The sequence below is a fragment of the Anomalospiza imberbis genome, chromosome 4 (genome assembly GCF_031753505.1).
Source record: "Anomalospiza imberbis isolate Cuckoo-Finch-1a 21T00152 chromosome 4, ASM3175350v1, whole genome shotgun sequence".
Taxonomy (NCBI): Eukaryota; Metazoa; Chordata; class Aves; order Passeriformes; family Viduidae; genus Anomalospiza; species Anomalospiza imberbis.
Genome location: NC_089684.1, coordinates 18,447,260 through 18,461,247, shown reverse-complemented (window position 1 = coordinate 18,461,247; position 13,988 = coordinate 18,447,260). Strand labels below are relative to the sequence as shown.

General features: G+C 44.4%; 1 protein-coding gene across 12 annotated transcripts in view; it reads left to right on the top strand.

The window, feature by feature from the left end:
* EPHA5 (EPH receptor A5) overlaps window positions 1-13,988 on the top strand; it is a 207,058-nt gene that overhangs the window by 3,239 nt on the left and 189,831 nt on the right. For 8 of the 12 annotated variants that reach the window (XM_068187325.1, XM_068187329.1, XM_068187324.1 and 5 more), the window contains exon 1: window positions 9,370-9,645. The exons of 1 other annotated variant lie outside the window; for it this stretch is intronic. In XM_068187325.1, coding sequence (XP_068043426.1) covers window positions 9,519-9,645 — 127 coding nt within the window. In that variant the 5' untranslated portion in view covers window positions 9,370-9,518. Of the gene's footprint in view, window positions 1-9,369; window positions 9,646-13,988 lie in introns of those variants that run through there. 3 more of the 12 variants (XM_068187330.1, XM_068187327.1, XM_068187331.1) reach the window with 2 other exon arrangements.

Sequence of the window (13,988 nt, the reverse complement as noted above, 5' to 3'; positions counted from 1 at the left end):
CATACCTGCAGCAGCCTCTTCTCCGTGTATGTGACACGATGTGCATGTCCCATCTTCTGGATTGGGGGCTAGCTCAGACACAGAGTAGGTACCCAACGCAGAGATGCCCAGTTCCGGGGGTGGTGGTTGTGAAAAGAGTTAATGGGATGGAGTTTTGTAAACAAAATGGGGAGAGCCTGGTATGGAGGAAATTAATATGCAGCACCCACCAGCAACAAAGCAGAAGAGAACAGAGGTTTAGCTGCTACACTGTGCACAGAATTTTAGTATATACTCAGCTTTTGTGCAGATGTTTATGCTGGCCAGGGGATAACGACTGGTGCATATCCCTGTCATTCTGAGATGCTCCTATTTTCTGAATAATAGTCATTTGGTTAGGGGGACTTGACCAGAAAGGAGGGGCTGTGGATTTGATGCTTCCCTCAATAGACAGAAAAAGCTTATTTAGTATTGAAATGTTTGTTTGGAATAATTCTATTTGAGTTGGTTCAAAAAATATGACATGTAAATGGTCAACTAGTTAGGTCAACAAAACAGAGAGGTAGATTTGCATCTGCTCCTGACTGGACTCTTCTCTTTCCTGTAAATGCTTATTTATCTTTCTATTCTGTGGACAGAGTCATGTTTGTCACTTGAAATATGGCAAACTAAACTTGTCATACTTAAACATAACTTGTTTGTTAGTGTCAAAGTCTCTGTCTGAGCAGAAACAGCAAGATGCTCCCAAAGATATCATGTTATTTTTTTAATTTAATGCTGTATTGAGATGTGTAAGGGGTCTGGATACTGTGAATACAAAATGGAAGTGAATATACTGGTTCTTGATTTAACTTCTTTAAATACACTGATCCTGTAAAGGACAATGTGTATCTGAGATGGGATGTGTTTTGAGATGGCTTTTGCTCAGTTAGTAGTTCTTGGATATGGATAAGGCATTGACCTCACCAAGGGTGAGTTCTCAGTAAATCTTTATGTAAGTGGCTTGATACTGTCTTCTGCTACTTCCCTATGTCTAAAGTCTTCATTGTCTAAGGGAGCTATGCAATCAGTGGATCTGTAATTGTTTTTTTAAAGTTTAAAGGTTTATACTAGGCTCATTATTTTCTGAAATAAATGTCTTTGGGTGACTATGGCACTCTGGGTAAAATGTCTATTATGTGCCCTAGACCAGAGACCCATTATAAATTCACATTATGAAGAATTGTGCTCTAGGCTACAGCTGTAATCTGATTGCCACTCCTTTCTCAGCTTGCTGTGCATGTGTCCCATCTCCTTCACCTCCTGATTGAATGAAATTGTAATCACCTACTCTTCTGTTTCGCTGGGGGCAGAATTAGAGGCAGAAAAAATGGAGGCAGCCAGAATTGTCTGGGACAGCACATGCAGGGTGAACTGAGTGGAGATTGAGCAAAGGTGCCACAGCCCAGATCTCACAAGAGACAGAAAGGGAAGTAATGTTTAGAGAGCACAGAGAAGTGGCTATAAAAGAGAAATAACAGGAAATAAGCTGCCAGTTCTCGTTTATAGGCATGTCATGATGCATGGTGTATTTACACCTCAGTTCTGTCCAGTAATACCTCAGTGAAATCTATGAGGAATACAAACATTGTCTGAGCATGCAGAGATGATGTGAGAAAAGCCAATGTCCTACTGGAATTTGATCTAGCAAGGGATATCAGAGGTCATGAGAAGGGCTGGCTTCTCTAAGGATCTAAGTGACAAGTAGGGATGGACAATGGTTACCTTGAAGGGCAGTTGTGCTTGAAAGAGGAGGCAAAGGGTGTGTGGCAAGGGAATGGTGCACTCAGAAGAATAGGGAGGTATTTGAGGCACACCAGTGATAGCAAGCGTTGGATTTGTCTTGTCAGGATACTGCTTAGAATCATAAAATATCCTGAGTTGGAAGGGGCCAGAAGGATAATTCAAGTCCAAGTCCTGGCCCTTATTGAAGAATACTTTTGGACCAGAAAGCTTGGTTTGTAAACTACAGTGCCAGCTCAGGCAAGAAGTCCTGAGCTGGTGCCAACCCTTTGCATAACAAAGGGCACAGGGACCTGTGGCTCAGCCAGGTAACCAGGCACTCTGAGACAGAGCAGGAGCTGGTGTCTGAGGAGGAAGAGCAGAGACCTTGAGGGTATAAAAGCCCAAGGACCACCCATTGTTGGGGGTCCTTCTCAGAGGCACCAGCTCCAGGTGTTTCTGTGTTACTGTGCCATGAGTAAATGGCTTTATGGAACGAGACATCTGAGACTCTGCTGTGGAAAACCTGGGGTCAAGCCAGTGAGGAAACCTGGACTGACTGTGTGTGAGTGGGGTGTGCAGGGAGTCACAGGGGGCACCTGTTGGGTCACTGGAGCCACCCACTACGAAAGGGCTTCAGTCTCAGCATTTAAAATGTCTGGGAGTAGGAGTGTGACTGCCAGAATCCCATGAATAGTCAGACAGGAAAGTTTCCTTAACACCCTGCAGAGGACAATCCCAAGAATCACACCATGTGCCTGACAGAGTTGTCTAGGTTTGGTGTTGTGACCACATCTCTAGAGAGATGTTCCAATGTCCAGCCACCCTCTTGGTGAAGAACACTTGTTTAACATCTAACCTAAATCTCCCCTGACACAATTTCAGGCCACTCCCTTGTGTCCTGTCACTGGTCACCAGAGAGGAGAGATCAGTGCCTGGCTTGTTAAACCATGCTGACACCAAACACTAATGAAAAAATGCTACTGGAATAGTCATGGTCCAAGAGTCAGGCTGGCTGATAATCCCTTTCAGCCTCACCTCGGGTCTAATGACCCTTTAAGGCACATGTCTTTTAACAGGGTATTAATTACATCTTGAGACCACGTCACTGAGCATTGAGAAAAGGGTTATTCCTCAGCTGAGAAATAGCTTCCTTGGGATTATGCAGGGTGTCTGTGTTGGAAGCAAAACTTATATCAGTGCATCTGAGTCTTATAGCTTGATTGCAATACCACCTAATTGCTCCAGCTCTTCTGGTGTGGACACTTTATCTCGTAATGAGCAGAAGTCTGTCTGGAAGACTTGGTCCTTTATGGTAAGTAAGCCTTCAATTTGAGAAGTTCATGTCTGAAGTTGATGGCTGGATTTCTTTCCTTTTCTTTCAATTTTTAAAAATCTAGCTCTTTTCAGCAGTATTTTGTTTGTGATTCTAGGGTGGGATAAGGAAAGAAACACTGAAAGCTAAGAGTGACAGTAGGAAACACATGGTATGTCACTGTGCAATATTTGTGTCAGAATTTGTCACATGAAACAGTCTGTCCCAGAAAGGTGGCATTGATCCTACTTTATCATTCTGTTATTTAAAAATTACTTAGCAGACCACATGCCAGAAAATTATTTCTACTTACTGAAGTAGTTCTCTGAATAGACACTGGAGTTTTGCAAGTGAAGGATTTCTGAGTTTGGAATGGAAGACTTACCTAAAGGCACAACTTGAGCACTGCAGAGGAAGGAGAAAAATAAATATGCTCCTGCATTTCACAAACAGTTGCAATTAACTGATGGAAAGGACTCAAAGACGATAGCTGTGATTCAGATGGCATCTCCCAAGAACATAAATTAGTGTGTTGGCAGCTGAAATTACTAAGCATTTGCAAGTATTTGAGATATGATGTGATTGACAATGATGTGATTTATTTTGGAAATCATTTGGGTTAGATTGGAATAAAGAAGTCAGTATCAAACAGTTCTGTTTGGAGGAGCGAGGTGAGATGAAAAGGATTTGCTTTCCTAAAACAAGAGGAAAATAGACATAGTTGGCCTCAATGTGGAATGCATGGCAGTGGTGAAGCTAATGAAACTAGTCTGCCTATAATAAAAAAAATTCAGGTTAGCCATCCAGCCTGCTCTTAGAAATTAAGGAAGGCATTATTGACTTTATGAAACATAGTTCAGAAAGGAAGTGAGTTCTGGACAGTACTGTATGCAGGAGATTAATGTAGTTCACTATTAAATGATATACTGAATTTCATCATTATATCCATTATTGTATTTGTGCCTTGAAAGAATGTGCATTTAATGAGTGAAGTGCTGAATGTGAACCCTACAGTAATGTCTACATTTGATATTATAGATCCTGATCCAAACTGACATGCTGGAAAAGGAAAAGTGAGAATCAAAAGCAAATGGATGCTCTAATATCTTTTCAACTTGATTCAGGTCTGCCACACACCTTCTGTGTGACCTTGAGCAAGTTATTCAAGGGCTAGACTTTCACAGAGCACTTCGGTACTTGCAAATGCACCCAGGTCACTGGCACAAGCTTGTGCAGTGTCTGCTATAGCTCATTACTGAGTGTCCTGAGGAGACAACCCAGTTCCTTTTAATATCTGCTGATTCGTATTCTGATAGAAGAATAAGATAACTTCACTAGTATTTAGAGAACATTGTTCCAGATCTAGAGAAGCCATAATCAATTCAGTAATGTTTATCTGAATCTTTAACATCTCCTTTGTCTCTGTCTATCTGTGCAGGAGTAGTAATGTTCCTCTTCCTCACAGGGGTGGATTGGGAAGACTGGCTCAGGAGTGTGAGGTGCAGAGCTACTGCAGTTAGTGGATGCATGTAAATAGCTTATGATGAGAAATGTGGAAGCAAGTCCATTATTAAATTTATACAGGGCTAACAGTGTAATCAAATTAGCCTTTGCACTTTCTCCTGTGCTCCACTTTCTGCATTAGAAAATCTACATAAATCTCTGCAAAGCCATTTCATTTGTTCCCTTTAATGCTCTCCTTTCGTGTGATGCAAAGAAACACCTCAGTACTTGCTAAGTAGAGGGTGGGCTGCAAGTGGTGCCAGCTGTGTCTGCTCCTCTTGGTGCTTGCAAGTGTGTACTTCCATATCTGACCTGGATTATTTTGCTGATCAGTCTAATACACATTGGCATGTGAAGTGAAATACACTGTCCCCTTGGGGACAGGGAACATTCCTCTGCCTGCAGTGGTGTGCTAACACTTGGGATCTGGCTCCATGGGGGTCACTGTAAGGCAGTGAGAGGGAAGCAGTGACACAGCATTTGCAAAGGGAAGAGTGTGCTGCCAGGTCATGGGCTTTTGGAAGTATTCTTATCAGGACTGCAGGCTGGTGATGAAGCACTCCAAAAGAAAATGCCAGGCTGAAATGTTATGCTTTCTCCAAGCCTTTTCTGACTGAAACAAATATTCACATGTTTTTCCCATGTAGTTTCACGGGTTTGGATCTAATTTCAGGCTGTAAATGAAGTGAGCAGATTTTCCTTAGTGCACAGTTGTCAGTAGCTCCTGTGTCTTGTGGGGGTGGCAAAAGATAAATTAGCGCTGAGACCATACAAGTGACTGGGTTGTGAACTTGCACAGGCAGTGCTTTGTTTACCACTTGCTCATTTTTCTTCATGCAAATTCTGAGTTCATTGGTGAACATCTTTCTCCGCACTGCAGAGTGAAGATTCCAGCAGCCCGAGGGGCACAGTCATGGACATACTTCCTCTGGCCAAGCGGTGGCCCACCTGCACTGGCTCTGTAACATTCCTGTCCCCGCTGGCTCCTGGCACTGATTTGTCTGTTGTCCACTGGGGCTCTGGCGATTGCTCTCTGCAGCCTGAAAAGGCTGCTGTGGTGTGAGTTGAACAACAGCCATTTTGTGTTCAAATTGTAGTTGCAGTTATGGTACTAATCCAAATATATCTACTATGCAAAGCTGCTTAGCTGCTCCTGGATTGCTTTTTCTTTTAACATGCATCTAGTTTTTGAACAGAAGGTAATTCTTCTGTTTCAAAGGGCTTGTGGGGAAAACCAAAAAAAAACCAAATTACTAAATTTCATTAGGGTATTCCTTAAAGGTGTTGTCTTCTCTGACTCTTGAAAGAAAAGGACTTTTCAAAGGAAAATGGAAATGCTTATATGCCTAACTAATTAAACAGTTTGCTGCATTACAGTGGGTCTTCTATTCCATTACTGCAATGAACTAAAGCCAATGAAGACATGCCTTTAGTGGGACTGATTACACTTAAATTTAAAGTATGAAACTGAATCTTTTCTCAGATGAAGGCCATGTTGAATATGGAGATGTAATAAGTATTTTGTCCTTACACTTCAGTAAAGGATAATGATATAGGGAATAGATTTGGCTGGCAGTTTTTGGTTGCTGAAATCATCTGAAGGATAGACTCATTTATTTTTCAAGTGTATCCTGTTGATGACAGGATAAACAGCACGCTAATGAAATGAATTGGCAATGCAGAATTAGAAGCCAGTCAGAACACAGAAATTATATGAAGGGAACTACCTACACAGAGAGAAAATAAACTTGGAAATAATGAGCTTTTGCATATCTAAGTGGAAATAATCAGAAATGCACTAACTCCAAAGATGTCTGGTTTAATAAATAGTTTAAAACACATGTAATAGCTGATAGCAGGTTGTGTATGAAGTGGCAAGTTACACAGGGCAAAGCTGTCATTTCAGTTGCAGATACTATATTGAAAAGCATTTTAGAGACAGCTGCTTATTATGGCACTAGTATGACTACACTTCTGAGCAAAATGATATGATGGAGAAGCTGGGAAAACTGGAGGGGCTTCGTAGTATAACAGCATTACTATCACTCTACAGGAATGACTCATGAGAAAAAGATATAAAAGATGAAATATAGATCTTAACTGAGTGATGGTTAAGAGGAAATGCTGTTTGCATAGGTGAAAAGACAATTGTAAGGGGCAGGAAAAAGTTAATGAGGTGCAGAGAGAAAAAAATTGAAACTAAGACAAAATATAGGCTAGATATGGGGAGAAAAGGCATGATTCTGAAATGGTTTAGGTTCCTAAATAGTTTGCAAGGTGATCAACCCCTTGTGATTTCCACAGTAAATTTGCTCAAAGCAATAGAAGATACACTCTTCGATGGGAAATAGGAAGGGATCCCATGTGATTGTCCAGTTTCTCTCTGATTACCCATCAAGGCTACCTGGGATGCTGCAGCACTTTGCTAGAATTTCTGTCCTCTCTTTAAGAGCCTGCTGGATGCACTGATGAGGCAAAATGTGGGTGGAGGGGGTTGCCTGCTGCAGATTATCAATTAGATTAGAGGCAAAACCAGGAGGAGAGTTTTAGAAGACTGCACTCCCAGCAGATGTGCTATAAGGTGCATAAAATTGCAATATCCTGCATTTGGTAACAAGGCAATACCCCCTTTATAAGGAAGCGTTTCCTTTTTTTATCAGTATTCAATGATGTCCAGTGAGATGAGGTGGGATACTCTTGCTGTGTGACAAGCAGGGGAGGGAACAAAACAAATGTCATGGACTAGAATTTTGTTTCCTGTAGGAAAAAAAGAGGCAGCTAGAATGAAACATAACATGGTGGCTATTCTTAAATAGCTTATGAATCATACGAAGCTCATCTCAGTGTTTCCTAGAAAATTAAGATGTCACTAACATATCATCTGAAATGCCTCTAAATTATAAGTCTGGCAGTCCAAACAGCAGTTAGTGACTGTCAAATAGCATTGAAAATCGGGAGCACACAGCAATTTGACATGAGATTCTGTTAAGAGACTTGTCTAACTACAGCAGCCTTGCCCCTCATCCAGCAGAGGTGCCCATCCAGCTTGCCATTTTACTTGTTCTTTGTCATCTGATCATTTTTACTGTGCTAGCAAGATGGTTTTTCTGATGTCTTTTTTTTTTTTTTCCTGCATTGTCCCGATTTCTGGATGGCAAAACTTACCATTGCTTTTACGGATGCAAATCCCTAGAAATTACTGTACTCCATGGTGCTACTCCCCTCCTTAATCTGATGCAGGGCTGGGGTCAGACATTCTCAGCTGTGATTTTTTCCAGCTGAGGATCCAGTTATGTGCCATTTAGAGGGGTGGTGTGATAGCAAGCCTCCTTTCAAACTTTGGACTAGGAGGGTATTCAAATAGTGAAGATCTGAGGCAGTGCTGTGAAGAGATGCATGCCACACTTTACATGTGGCTGGCAACCCTACTGTTGTACCTCTTGTAAAGTAACAGTCCTTGCTTTGTCCTCCTGGTGGCAGTAAAAATGTTGAATAGCTTGAGGTAGAAAATCCTCTTGCAACAGGAGCCAACACTTTTGAAAATAATATGCGTGAACAGCTTAGGACAATGTTTATGGAAGTGGCAGAGGTGTATATATGGTGTAAAGACTCAAAGAAACATGCTGTCCAGCTAATAAGGAATAAAGACAAGCAATGTCAGTGTAGAGAGCTATGTTATCTGAAGTTCCCCAGCTGAAAACTTCTTGTCCTCTTCAAATTGGCTTTGGGGATTGTATATTTTAATTGCAACTTGCTTGGAACCCTAGTCCTTGAACATTGCACCTTGGAGAGAGAGAACGAGCCTTTTGCAGGTGCTCAACCTTTGGTTTACCTTTTTATAATGTAAATCAACAGGGGTGAAATGGAGAAGGCAGTATGAGGTGAGCAGGGCTCTGGTTAACCTTGTCTTGCTGCTTATGCACCTGCAAGGCTGGGTTTGGTCTTTATTGGCTCATCTGGAAGAAGTTTCCTCAAGCGAGGGACCAGTGTGAGTGAATAAACCTCCCAGAATTAATTTATTTGGTTTTTTCTGTTTTTTTTTTTTTTTTTTGGTTGTTTTTTGTTTTTTGTTTTTTTTGGGGGGGGTATTGGTGGTGGTTTTTTTTTTGTTTTGTTTTTTTTTTTTTTTTAATAAGAGAGATGGCCTGGGTGACAAGTAGGGTTCTGAGAGGTAAAAAACGTCTCAGTGTAGAAGTGTTTGAACAATACTCTCAGGCGCATAGTGTAATTCTTGGGAACGGTCCTGGGCAGGGCTAGGAGTTGGATTTGATTATCCTTGCAGGTCTCTTCCAATTCAGCACATTCTGTGATTCTCTAAAACTAGCTGTGCTGGATTCAAAGCTGTGCTCTGGTGGTGGCTCGGGGTAAAATACACCTGAAACTCTTCTTTCTATCGGCTCCATTACAGAGTTTGTGGCATTTTTGCTTACCTGGCCAGGGGTGAGCCTTCTTCTCAGGCTTGCTAGCCTTGTGAGATCGCGGCTTTCCCGGCTCTGGGCTGTGGTGTGCGCGTGTAGGTTTTGGCACTGTGATCGGGGGCTGCTGCGGGGAGATCTGGTGCTCCCCGTCCCCCCATGAGCGGGCTCGAGGGGCGCCTCGCAGGGGCGGCGCTGCCGCCCGCTCCCTCGCACGGGCATCGCGGGCTGCGAGAGATGTCCGTCAGGGCGGACACTGGCGGCGCGGTACCCGCTGCTCCCCGGGCTCCGGGAGGCGGGGGGGGCTCCGTCCCTCGCACACGGCGGCGACGGCGGCGGGTCCGCCCCGTCGGGGGCGTCTCCGCGGCGGCGCGGGGCCACCTCCCCATCCCCGCCCCCTGCCTCCCCAGTCGCGTCGGCGGCTGGACGGGAGCGGAGGGGAGCGAGTCCATCCGCGCTGCCAGCCCGCCCCGTCCCGTCCAGAGCCGGCCCGAGCGGGCAGCGCTGGGGGGGAGCCGCCGCCCCATGCGCTGAGCGGCGGCGGGATGGGGCCGCGGGGCACCGGCGGCTGGGCCGGCCGCGCCGGGGCGCCGGCTCCCGGTCGGACGTGCCTCCTGCCGCTGCTGCTGTGCGCCGCGCTCCGGAGCCTGCGGGCCAGCCCCGGCAGCGAGGGTGAGCGGACACGGGGCGGCCGGGCTGTCGGGGCAGCGCCCACCCGGAGGGTGGCTGTCCGGCGGTGCGCGGCTTCAGACTCGGCGGATTCAATTTTGGGACATTTTGGGGGAAGTGGAGACGGGCTCTGCCCGCGGGAAGGCGGGTGCCGCTGCGGGGATGCGGGCGGCACTGCCGATGGGGCAGGGGGCTCCCGGCGAAGGGAGGCGGCGGTGGCCGCGGGCGGCAGCGCCGCACGGGGCGCGGGCAGGCTGGCACGGGTGGGTGTGCAGAGATGCCTCGGCACGGGCGCGTTTGGCAGCGGGTGTTCCCTTTCTGCGGGGGGATGGATGTGTGCGGGGTGGGTGCCTTTGCGCGGGTGGGTGCGCACGGCGTGCCTGCTCGCGCTTTGCCCCGGGAGTCGCACAGGTGCATCGGTGCGGGAGGGTGGCGGGGCTGGGACGGGGCAGTTCGCACGGAGCAGGGAGTCAGGCGGGGCCGGCCGGAGCTCGGCGGGGCAGGGGAGACTCCCGGTGGGGAGCCCTGCGAGCGCTGGCCGCAGTGCGCTTACTTCGTGGCTTAAAATACACGTATGAAAAGGAGAGGAAGCCGCGGCGGTGGCGGTGTGTAACCCGCAGCGGAGCGCGGCCGCTGGGGACGGATTTTTTTATGCCTTTGATCTCTGCGAGGCCAATGGCCAAAAACGCGTCCGGGCTTCTTGTCTAGCAGGATGCTTCCAGTCTTTGAAATTGGACTGAATTTTTTTCTCCGTGCGTGGTGTGGGCACGGCTTGGAGCTTTCTAATATTTTTGGATCGGCGGGCAGGCTATAATGTGAAAGCAATGGGTGGAGAAGTTCAGCATCTGCAGGGGATGCCAGCGGCTCGAAGCAGGCTGGCGTCGTGATGCACCGTAATTATTTGTGAAACTCCTTTAGAAGGAGGAGGAGGTATGCAGGGCTCAGTAAAGGAAAACCGTACCAGAATTTCAAAGATGTGGCCTGAGGTAACCAGCTAGCTGTAATTTATTTTCGAGAGCGAGAAAAATGTGAATTGCAGTTTTCTTAAAAAAAAAAAAAAAAAAAAAGTGCAGGGAAGGGGGAAATACTATTCCTCTGTGTACAAAGATATCAAATGTTCAGGAAGTGCATTGGTTTGGGAGATGATTTAAATGGTTTGGCTTTCCTTGGTTAGATGACAGTGGGCCCAATCCTTCTGCCCCCATGCAATTTCAGATGATTTCACCCATGGGAGCAATGCTGTTGAGATGGCATGGCTGATTTAGAAGGGCTTTCCTGGTTACTCACCTTCTTTTTAGGAAGCACGTTGTCCTGTGTGAGCTAGTCTGCCATGATACCGTGCTGAGAGACCAGCAGATGCTCCAAGCCCCGTCTCGGTCATCCTTGCCAGTTCTCGGAAAAGCTGGATATTACTGACTGAGTGAACGGGACCATTTGCCGAGCACAGAGGTGTCTCTGCGTGAGCAGGCAGCTGCAGAATAGGACTTCTACACGATAGGAAACTACTGGAAAGGATTAATGATGCTGCCTGGCAAATGGGTTTAGTGGCATCTTTACAGGGAGGTTGCAAGGGAATATTACAGTAATGACGAGCAGCGTGAGCGCTTGCTTCACGGTGTCTCTGCTGCTACTTTTCTGACTGCTGCTCTCTAATTTCCATCTCCTCAGTAAATGCAAAGCTAAAAGGCTGCTGCTAGGAGGGGTCTGACTGTGGACCTGAACTTTTTTTAGTAAGTGTTGTCCTTCGCTGTGAGGAGATTTAATTGTAAACAAGCGTTATTTGACAAGTGCTTCTCGCAGCATGTCTGCTCTGCCAATTGCTCCGGAGCAGCTCCGTGCCTGGGAATGGCTTACCCTGCAGTACGTGGAGCCCAGCGCATGAGAAGCCTCCAGCCTGGCGGCGTGCGAGTTGTCACTTGTCGCCAGTTTGGGTTTGAGCTTGCCTGCTTCTGGGCTCTGATGGGAGAGCTTCTCCCCTGGGGTTGATTCTTCGGCTGGTTGGGAACTTTATCTTTGCTGAGATGGAGGTAGCCATCTTAGACCAGTGAATAATGTTTTCAAAAGTTGGTGGTATTGGGTTTTCTGGGTTTATTTTTGATTTATTATCACTCATCCTACTCAGCGTGGGTAAGCAGCTAGCCAATAACCTGTGCTGTGTAGGCATGGAGCACATAAGTAGTTGCAGAGATGATGACAAATTCTCAAAATAATTTTTTTCTTTACCCCTGCATAATGTTTTTTGTTTCTCTAAATCTTACTGTAACCCACAATGACTTCGTGGGATAAAATACATGCAGTTAACAATTCACAGTACGTGATGCTCTATTTTACCCTCTAGTGGAGGGAACTTAGGGAAAAATGCTTTAAAAAATCTAACTTATGATTCAGAGGGGGGAAATAAAAATAAATTCATTGTTTTAGTTCTTTATCCTGGAAGTAGCTTTTTCCATGGGCAGCTGAGTTTCAGAAGCTCCTGCCATTTTTATGGAGAAGTATGGAGTGCCCAACCTATCACAAATCTAGTCGCCTTCATAGATATCTCCAAAATTGGATTGAAGGATATACATTGGGAAAAATGAATTAATTTTTCTCCAGCCTTTCCTGTAATAGTGAAATAAACCAGATTTTTATTTTAATCACATTTCCTCAGTTTGTGTTAAAAGCAAAACATGTAGTGAAAGGTGAAGGCTCAATACAGTTTCATGCATTTTCAAGTGTTTAGCCATTATTTTTAACTCTTTAGCAGAGTTCCTTGTTAAAACCAGATACATGCTTTTTGCTTTGAGTAATGTTAAAAATTCAGAAATTAGTCCTGATGAAAATATTCCAAAGAGCACCCTGAAAGTATCACGCAGCTTTGTGAAGTGCTGGTGTTCCAGAAGTGCATTATTGCTTTAAAATGCTCTCCCTATGATCACAGGGTCCGAGAGGCAGCCCTGCAAAATGTGACTGAGCTTCCTGCACTGCCTTTGGTTTAAAAATGCATGTGTTTCAAATCTTTCTGTTGTAAGTACTAGGGTTTGGGAAGTGACTTGTATAAATTATTTATGTGAAACACAATGAATGACGGATTTGGTTGAAGACTTCCCCCCTTCATCCTAAACTATATGATTTGTTACACATTGCCTGTGGATTTGAAGAGGTTTGTGGATCACGTTTGGTCGTCACTTAGATGACCTTAAAAAGTGTCATATGGGCAAATGATTAAAATAATGGAATGTGTTATATCTGATTGCTTGTAACAAAGTAATTCCACAAGATATTTGCATAATTGTAATTAAATACAAAGTATATTTCATTTTAGGGCTTTTCAGCAAAAGTGCTGATGAGGCAGTGCTTAACAATGACATGTACTGTTAAGCAAATCAAAAGAAATGCAGTTTGAAATAATTACATTGACTTAAATAGACAGAGGTGAGAAAGACAAAATGGATCTTTGGAGTGTGTTGTATTTGTTTTAAGACTAGAAGGATATTGTTATTTTTTATGAACTTCTGCTTTGGTCCTTTCCCTCTTAATTGTTTCAGGGCTTTTTGAAACTTGTTTTATCTCAATGTATCATTTGTTATTTGAATGAATGAATAAATTAGTACAATTAAAGGGGTGGGTCTGGTGTTTGCAAAAATAAAGGAAGGTTGTAATTTGCAAATTATTCATGCCAGAGCCTGAAATGAGCCTACCTGTTCTCAGTGTGTTGATTTGTGTGTGTAAGTGTTGTCTCATAGTGGTATATAATTTCTGTGTCATAGCACACAGATAAATGCATAATATATAATTATATATTATCTATAATATCACAGTGTTTATCTTTAATTAGTTACTGAAGCCTTTTGCAGGAAGTTGGTTTTTTTGTGTAGTAAAAGCAGGTGGAAAAATAGTCTTAATTTTCATATCTATGTATATTAATTACCTAATGCATCAGATAAAAATACACACTATCAGAACATTCTGCTTATTAGGTTGTACTTTGCAGCTTGGCTTAGTATGTCATGCATTCACACAACTGTAGCATTTTGTGCAGTTCTGTAGGTGTTGAGTGCTGCTGGCATGCATATGCCTTGTGTATGCGGAACAGGTAAGTCTGGACGCATTTCAGTGTGCTCACAGTGCCTTAAGGAGGCTTTAAGGAGTTACCAGTTCTGTATTTGGTGTATTGGAATGGTTCCCTGTGTGCTTTCCATGAAAGCAGAGCATAGCCTCAATACCATGTGTTTATTTTACTCACTGGAGTAGTCCCATTAACTTTTAAATTTACTGCAGTGGAATTACTGATATGAGGAAGGACCGCTCATGTCTAATGGTCTTTTTGGGATCTGTCTGATGTGATTTATGGCTTTTCAGGGGGT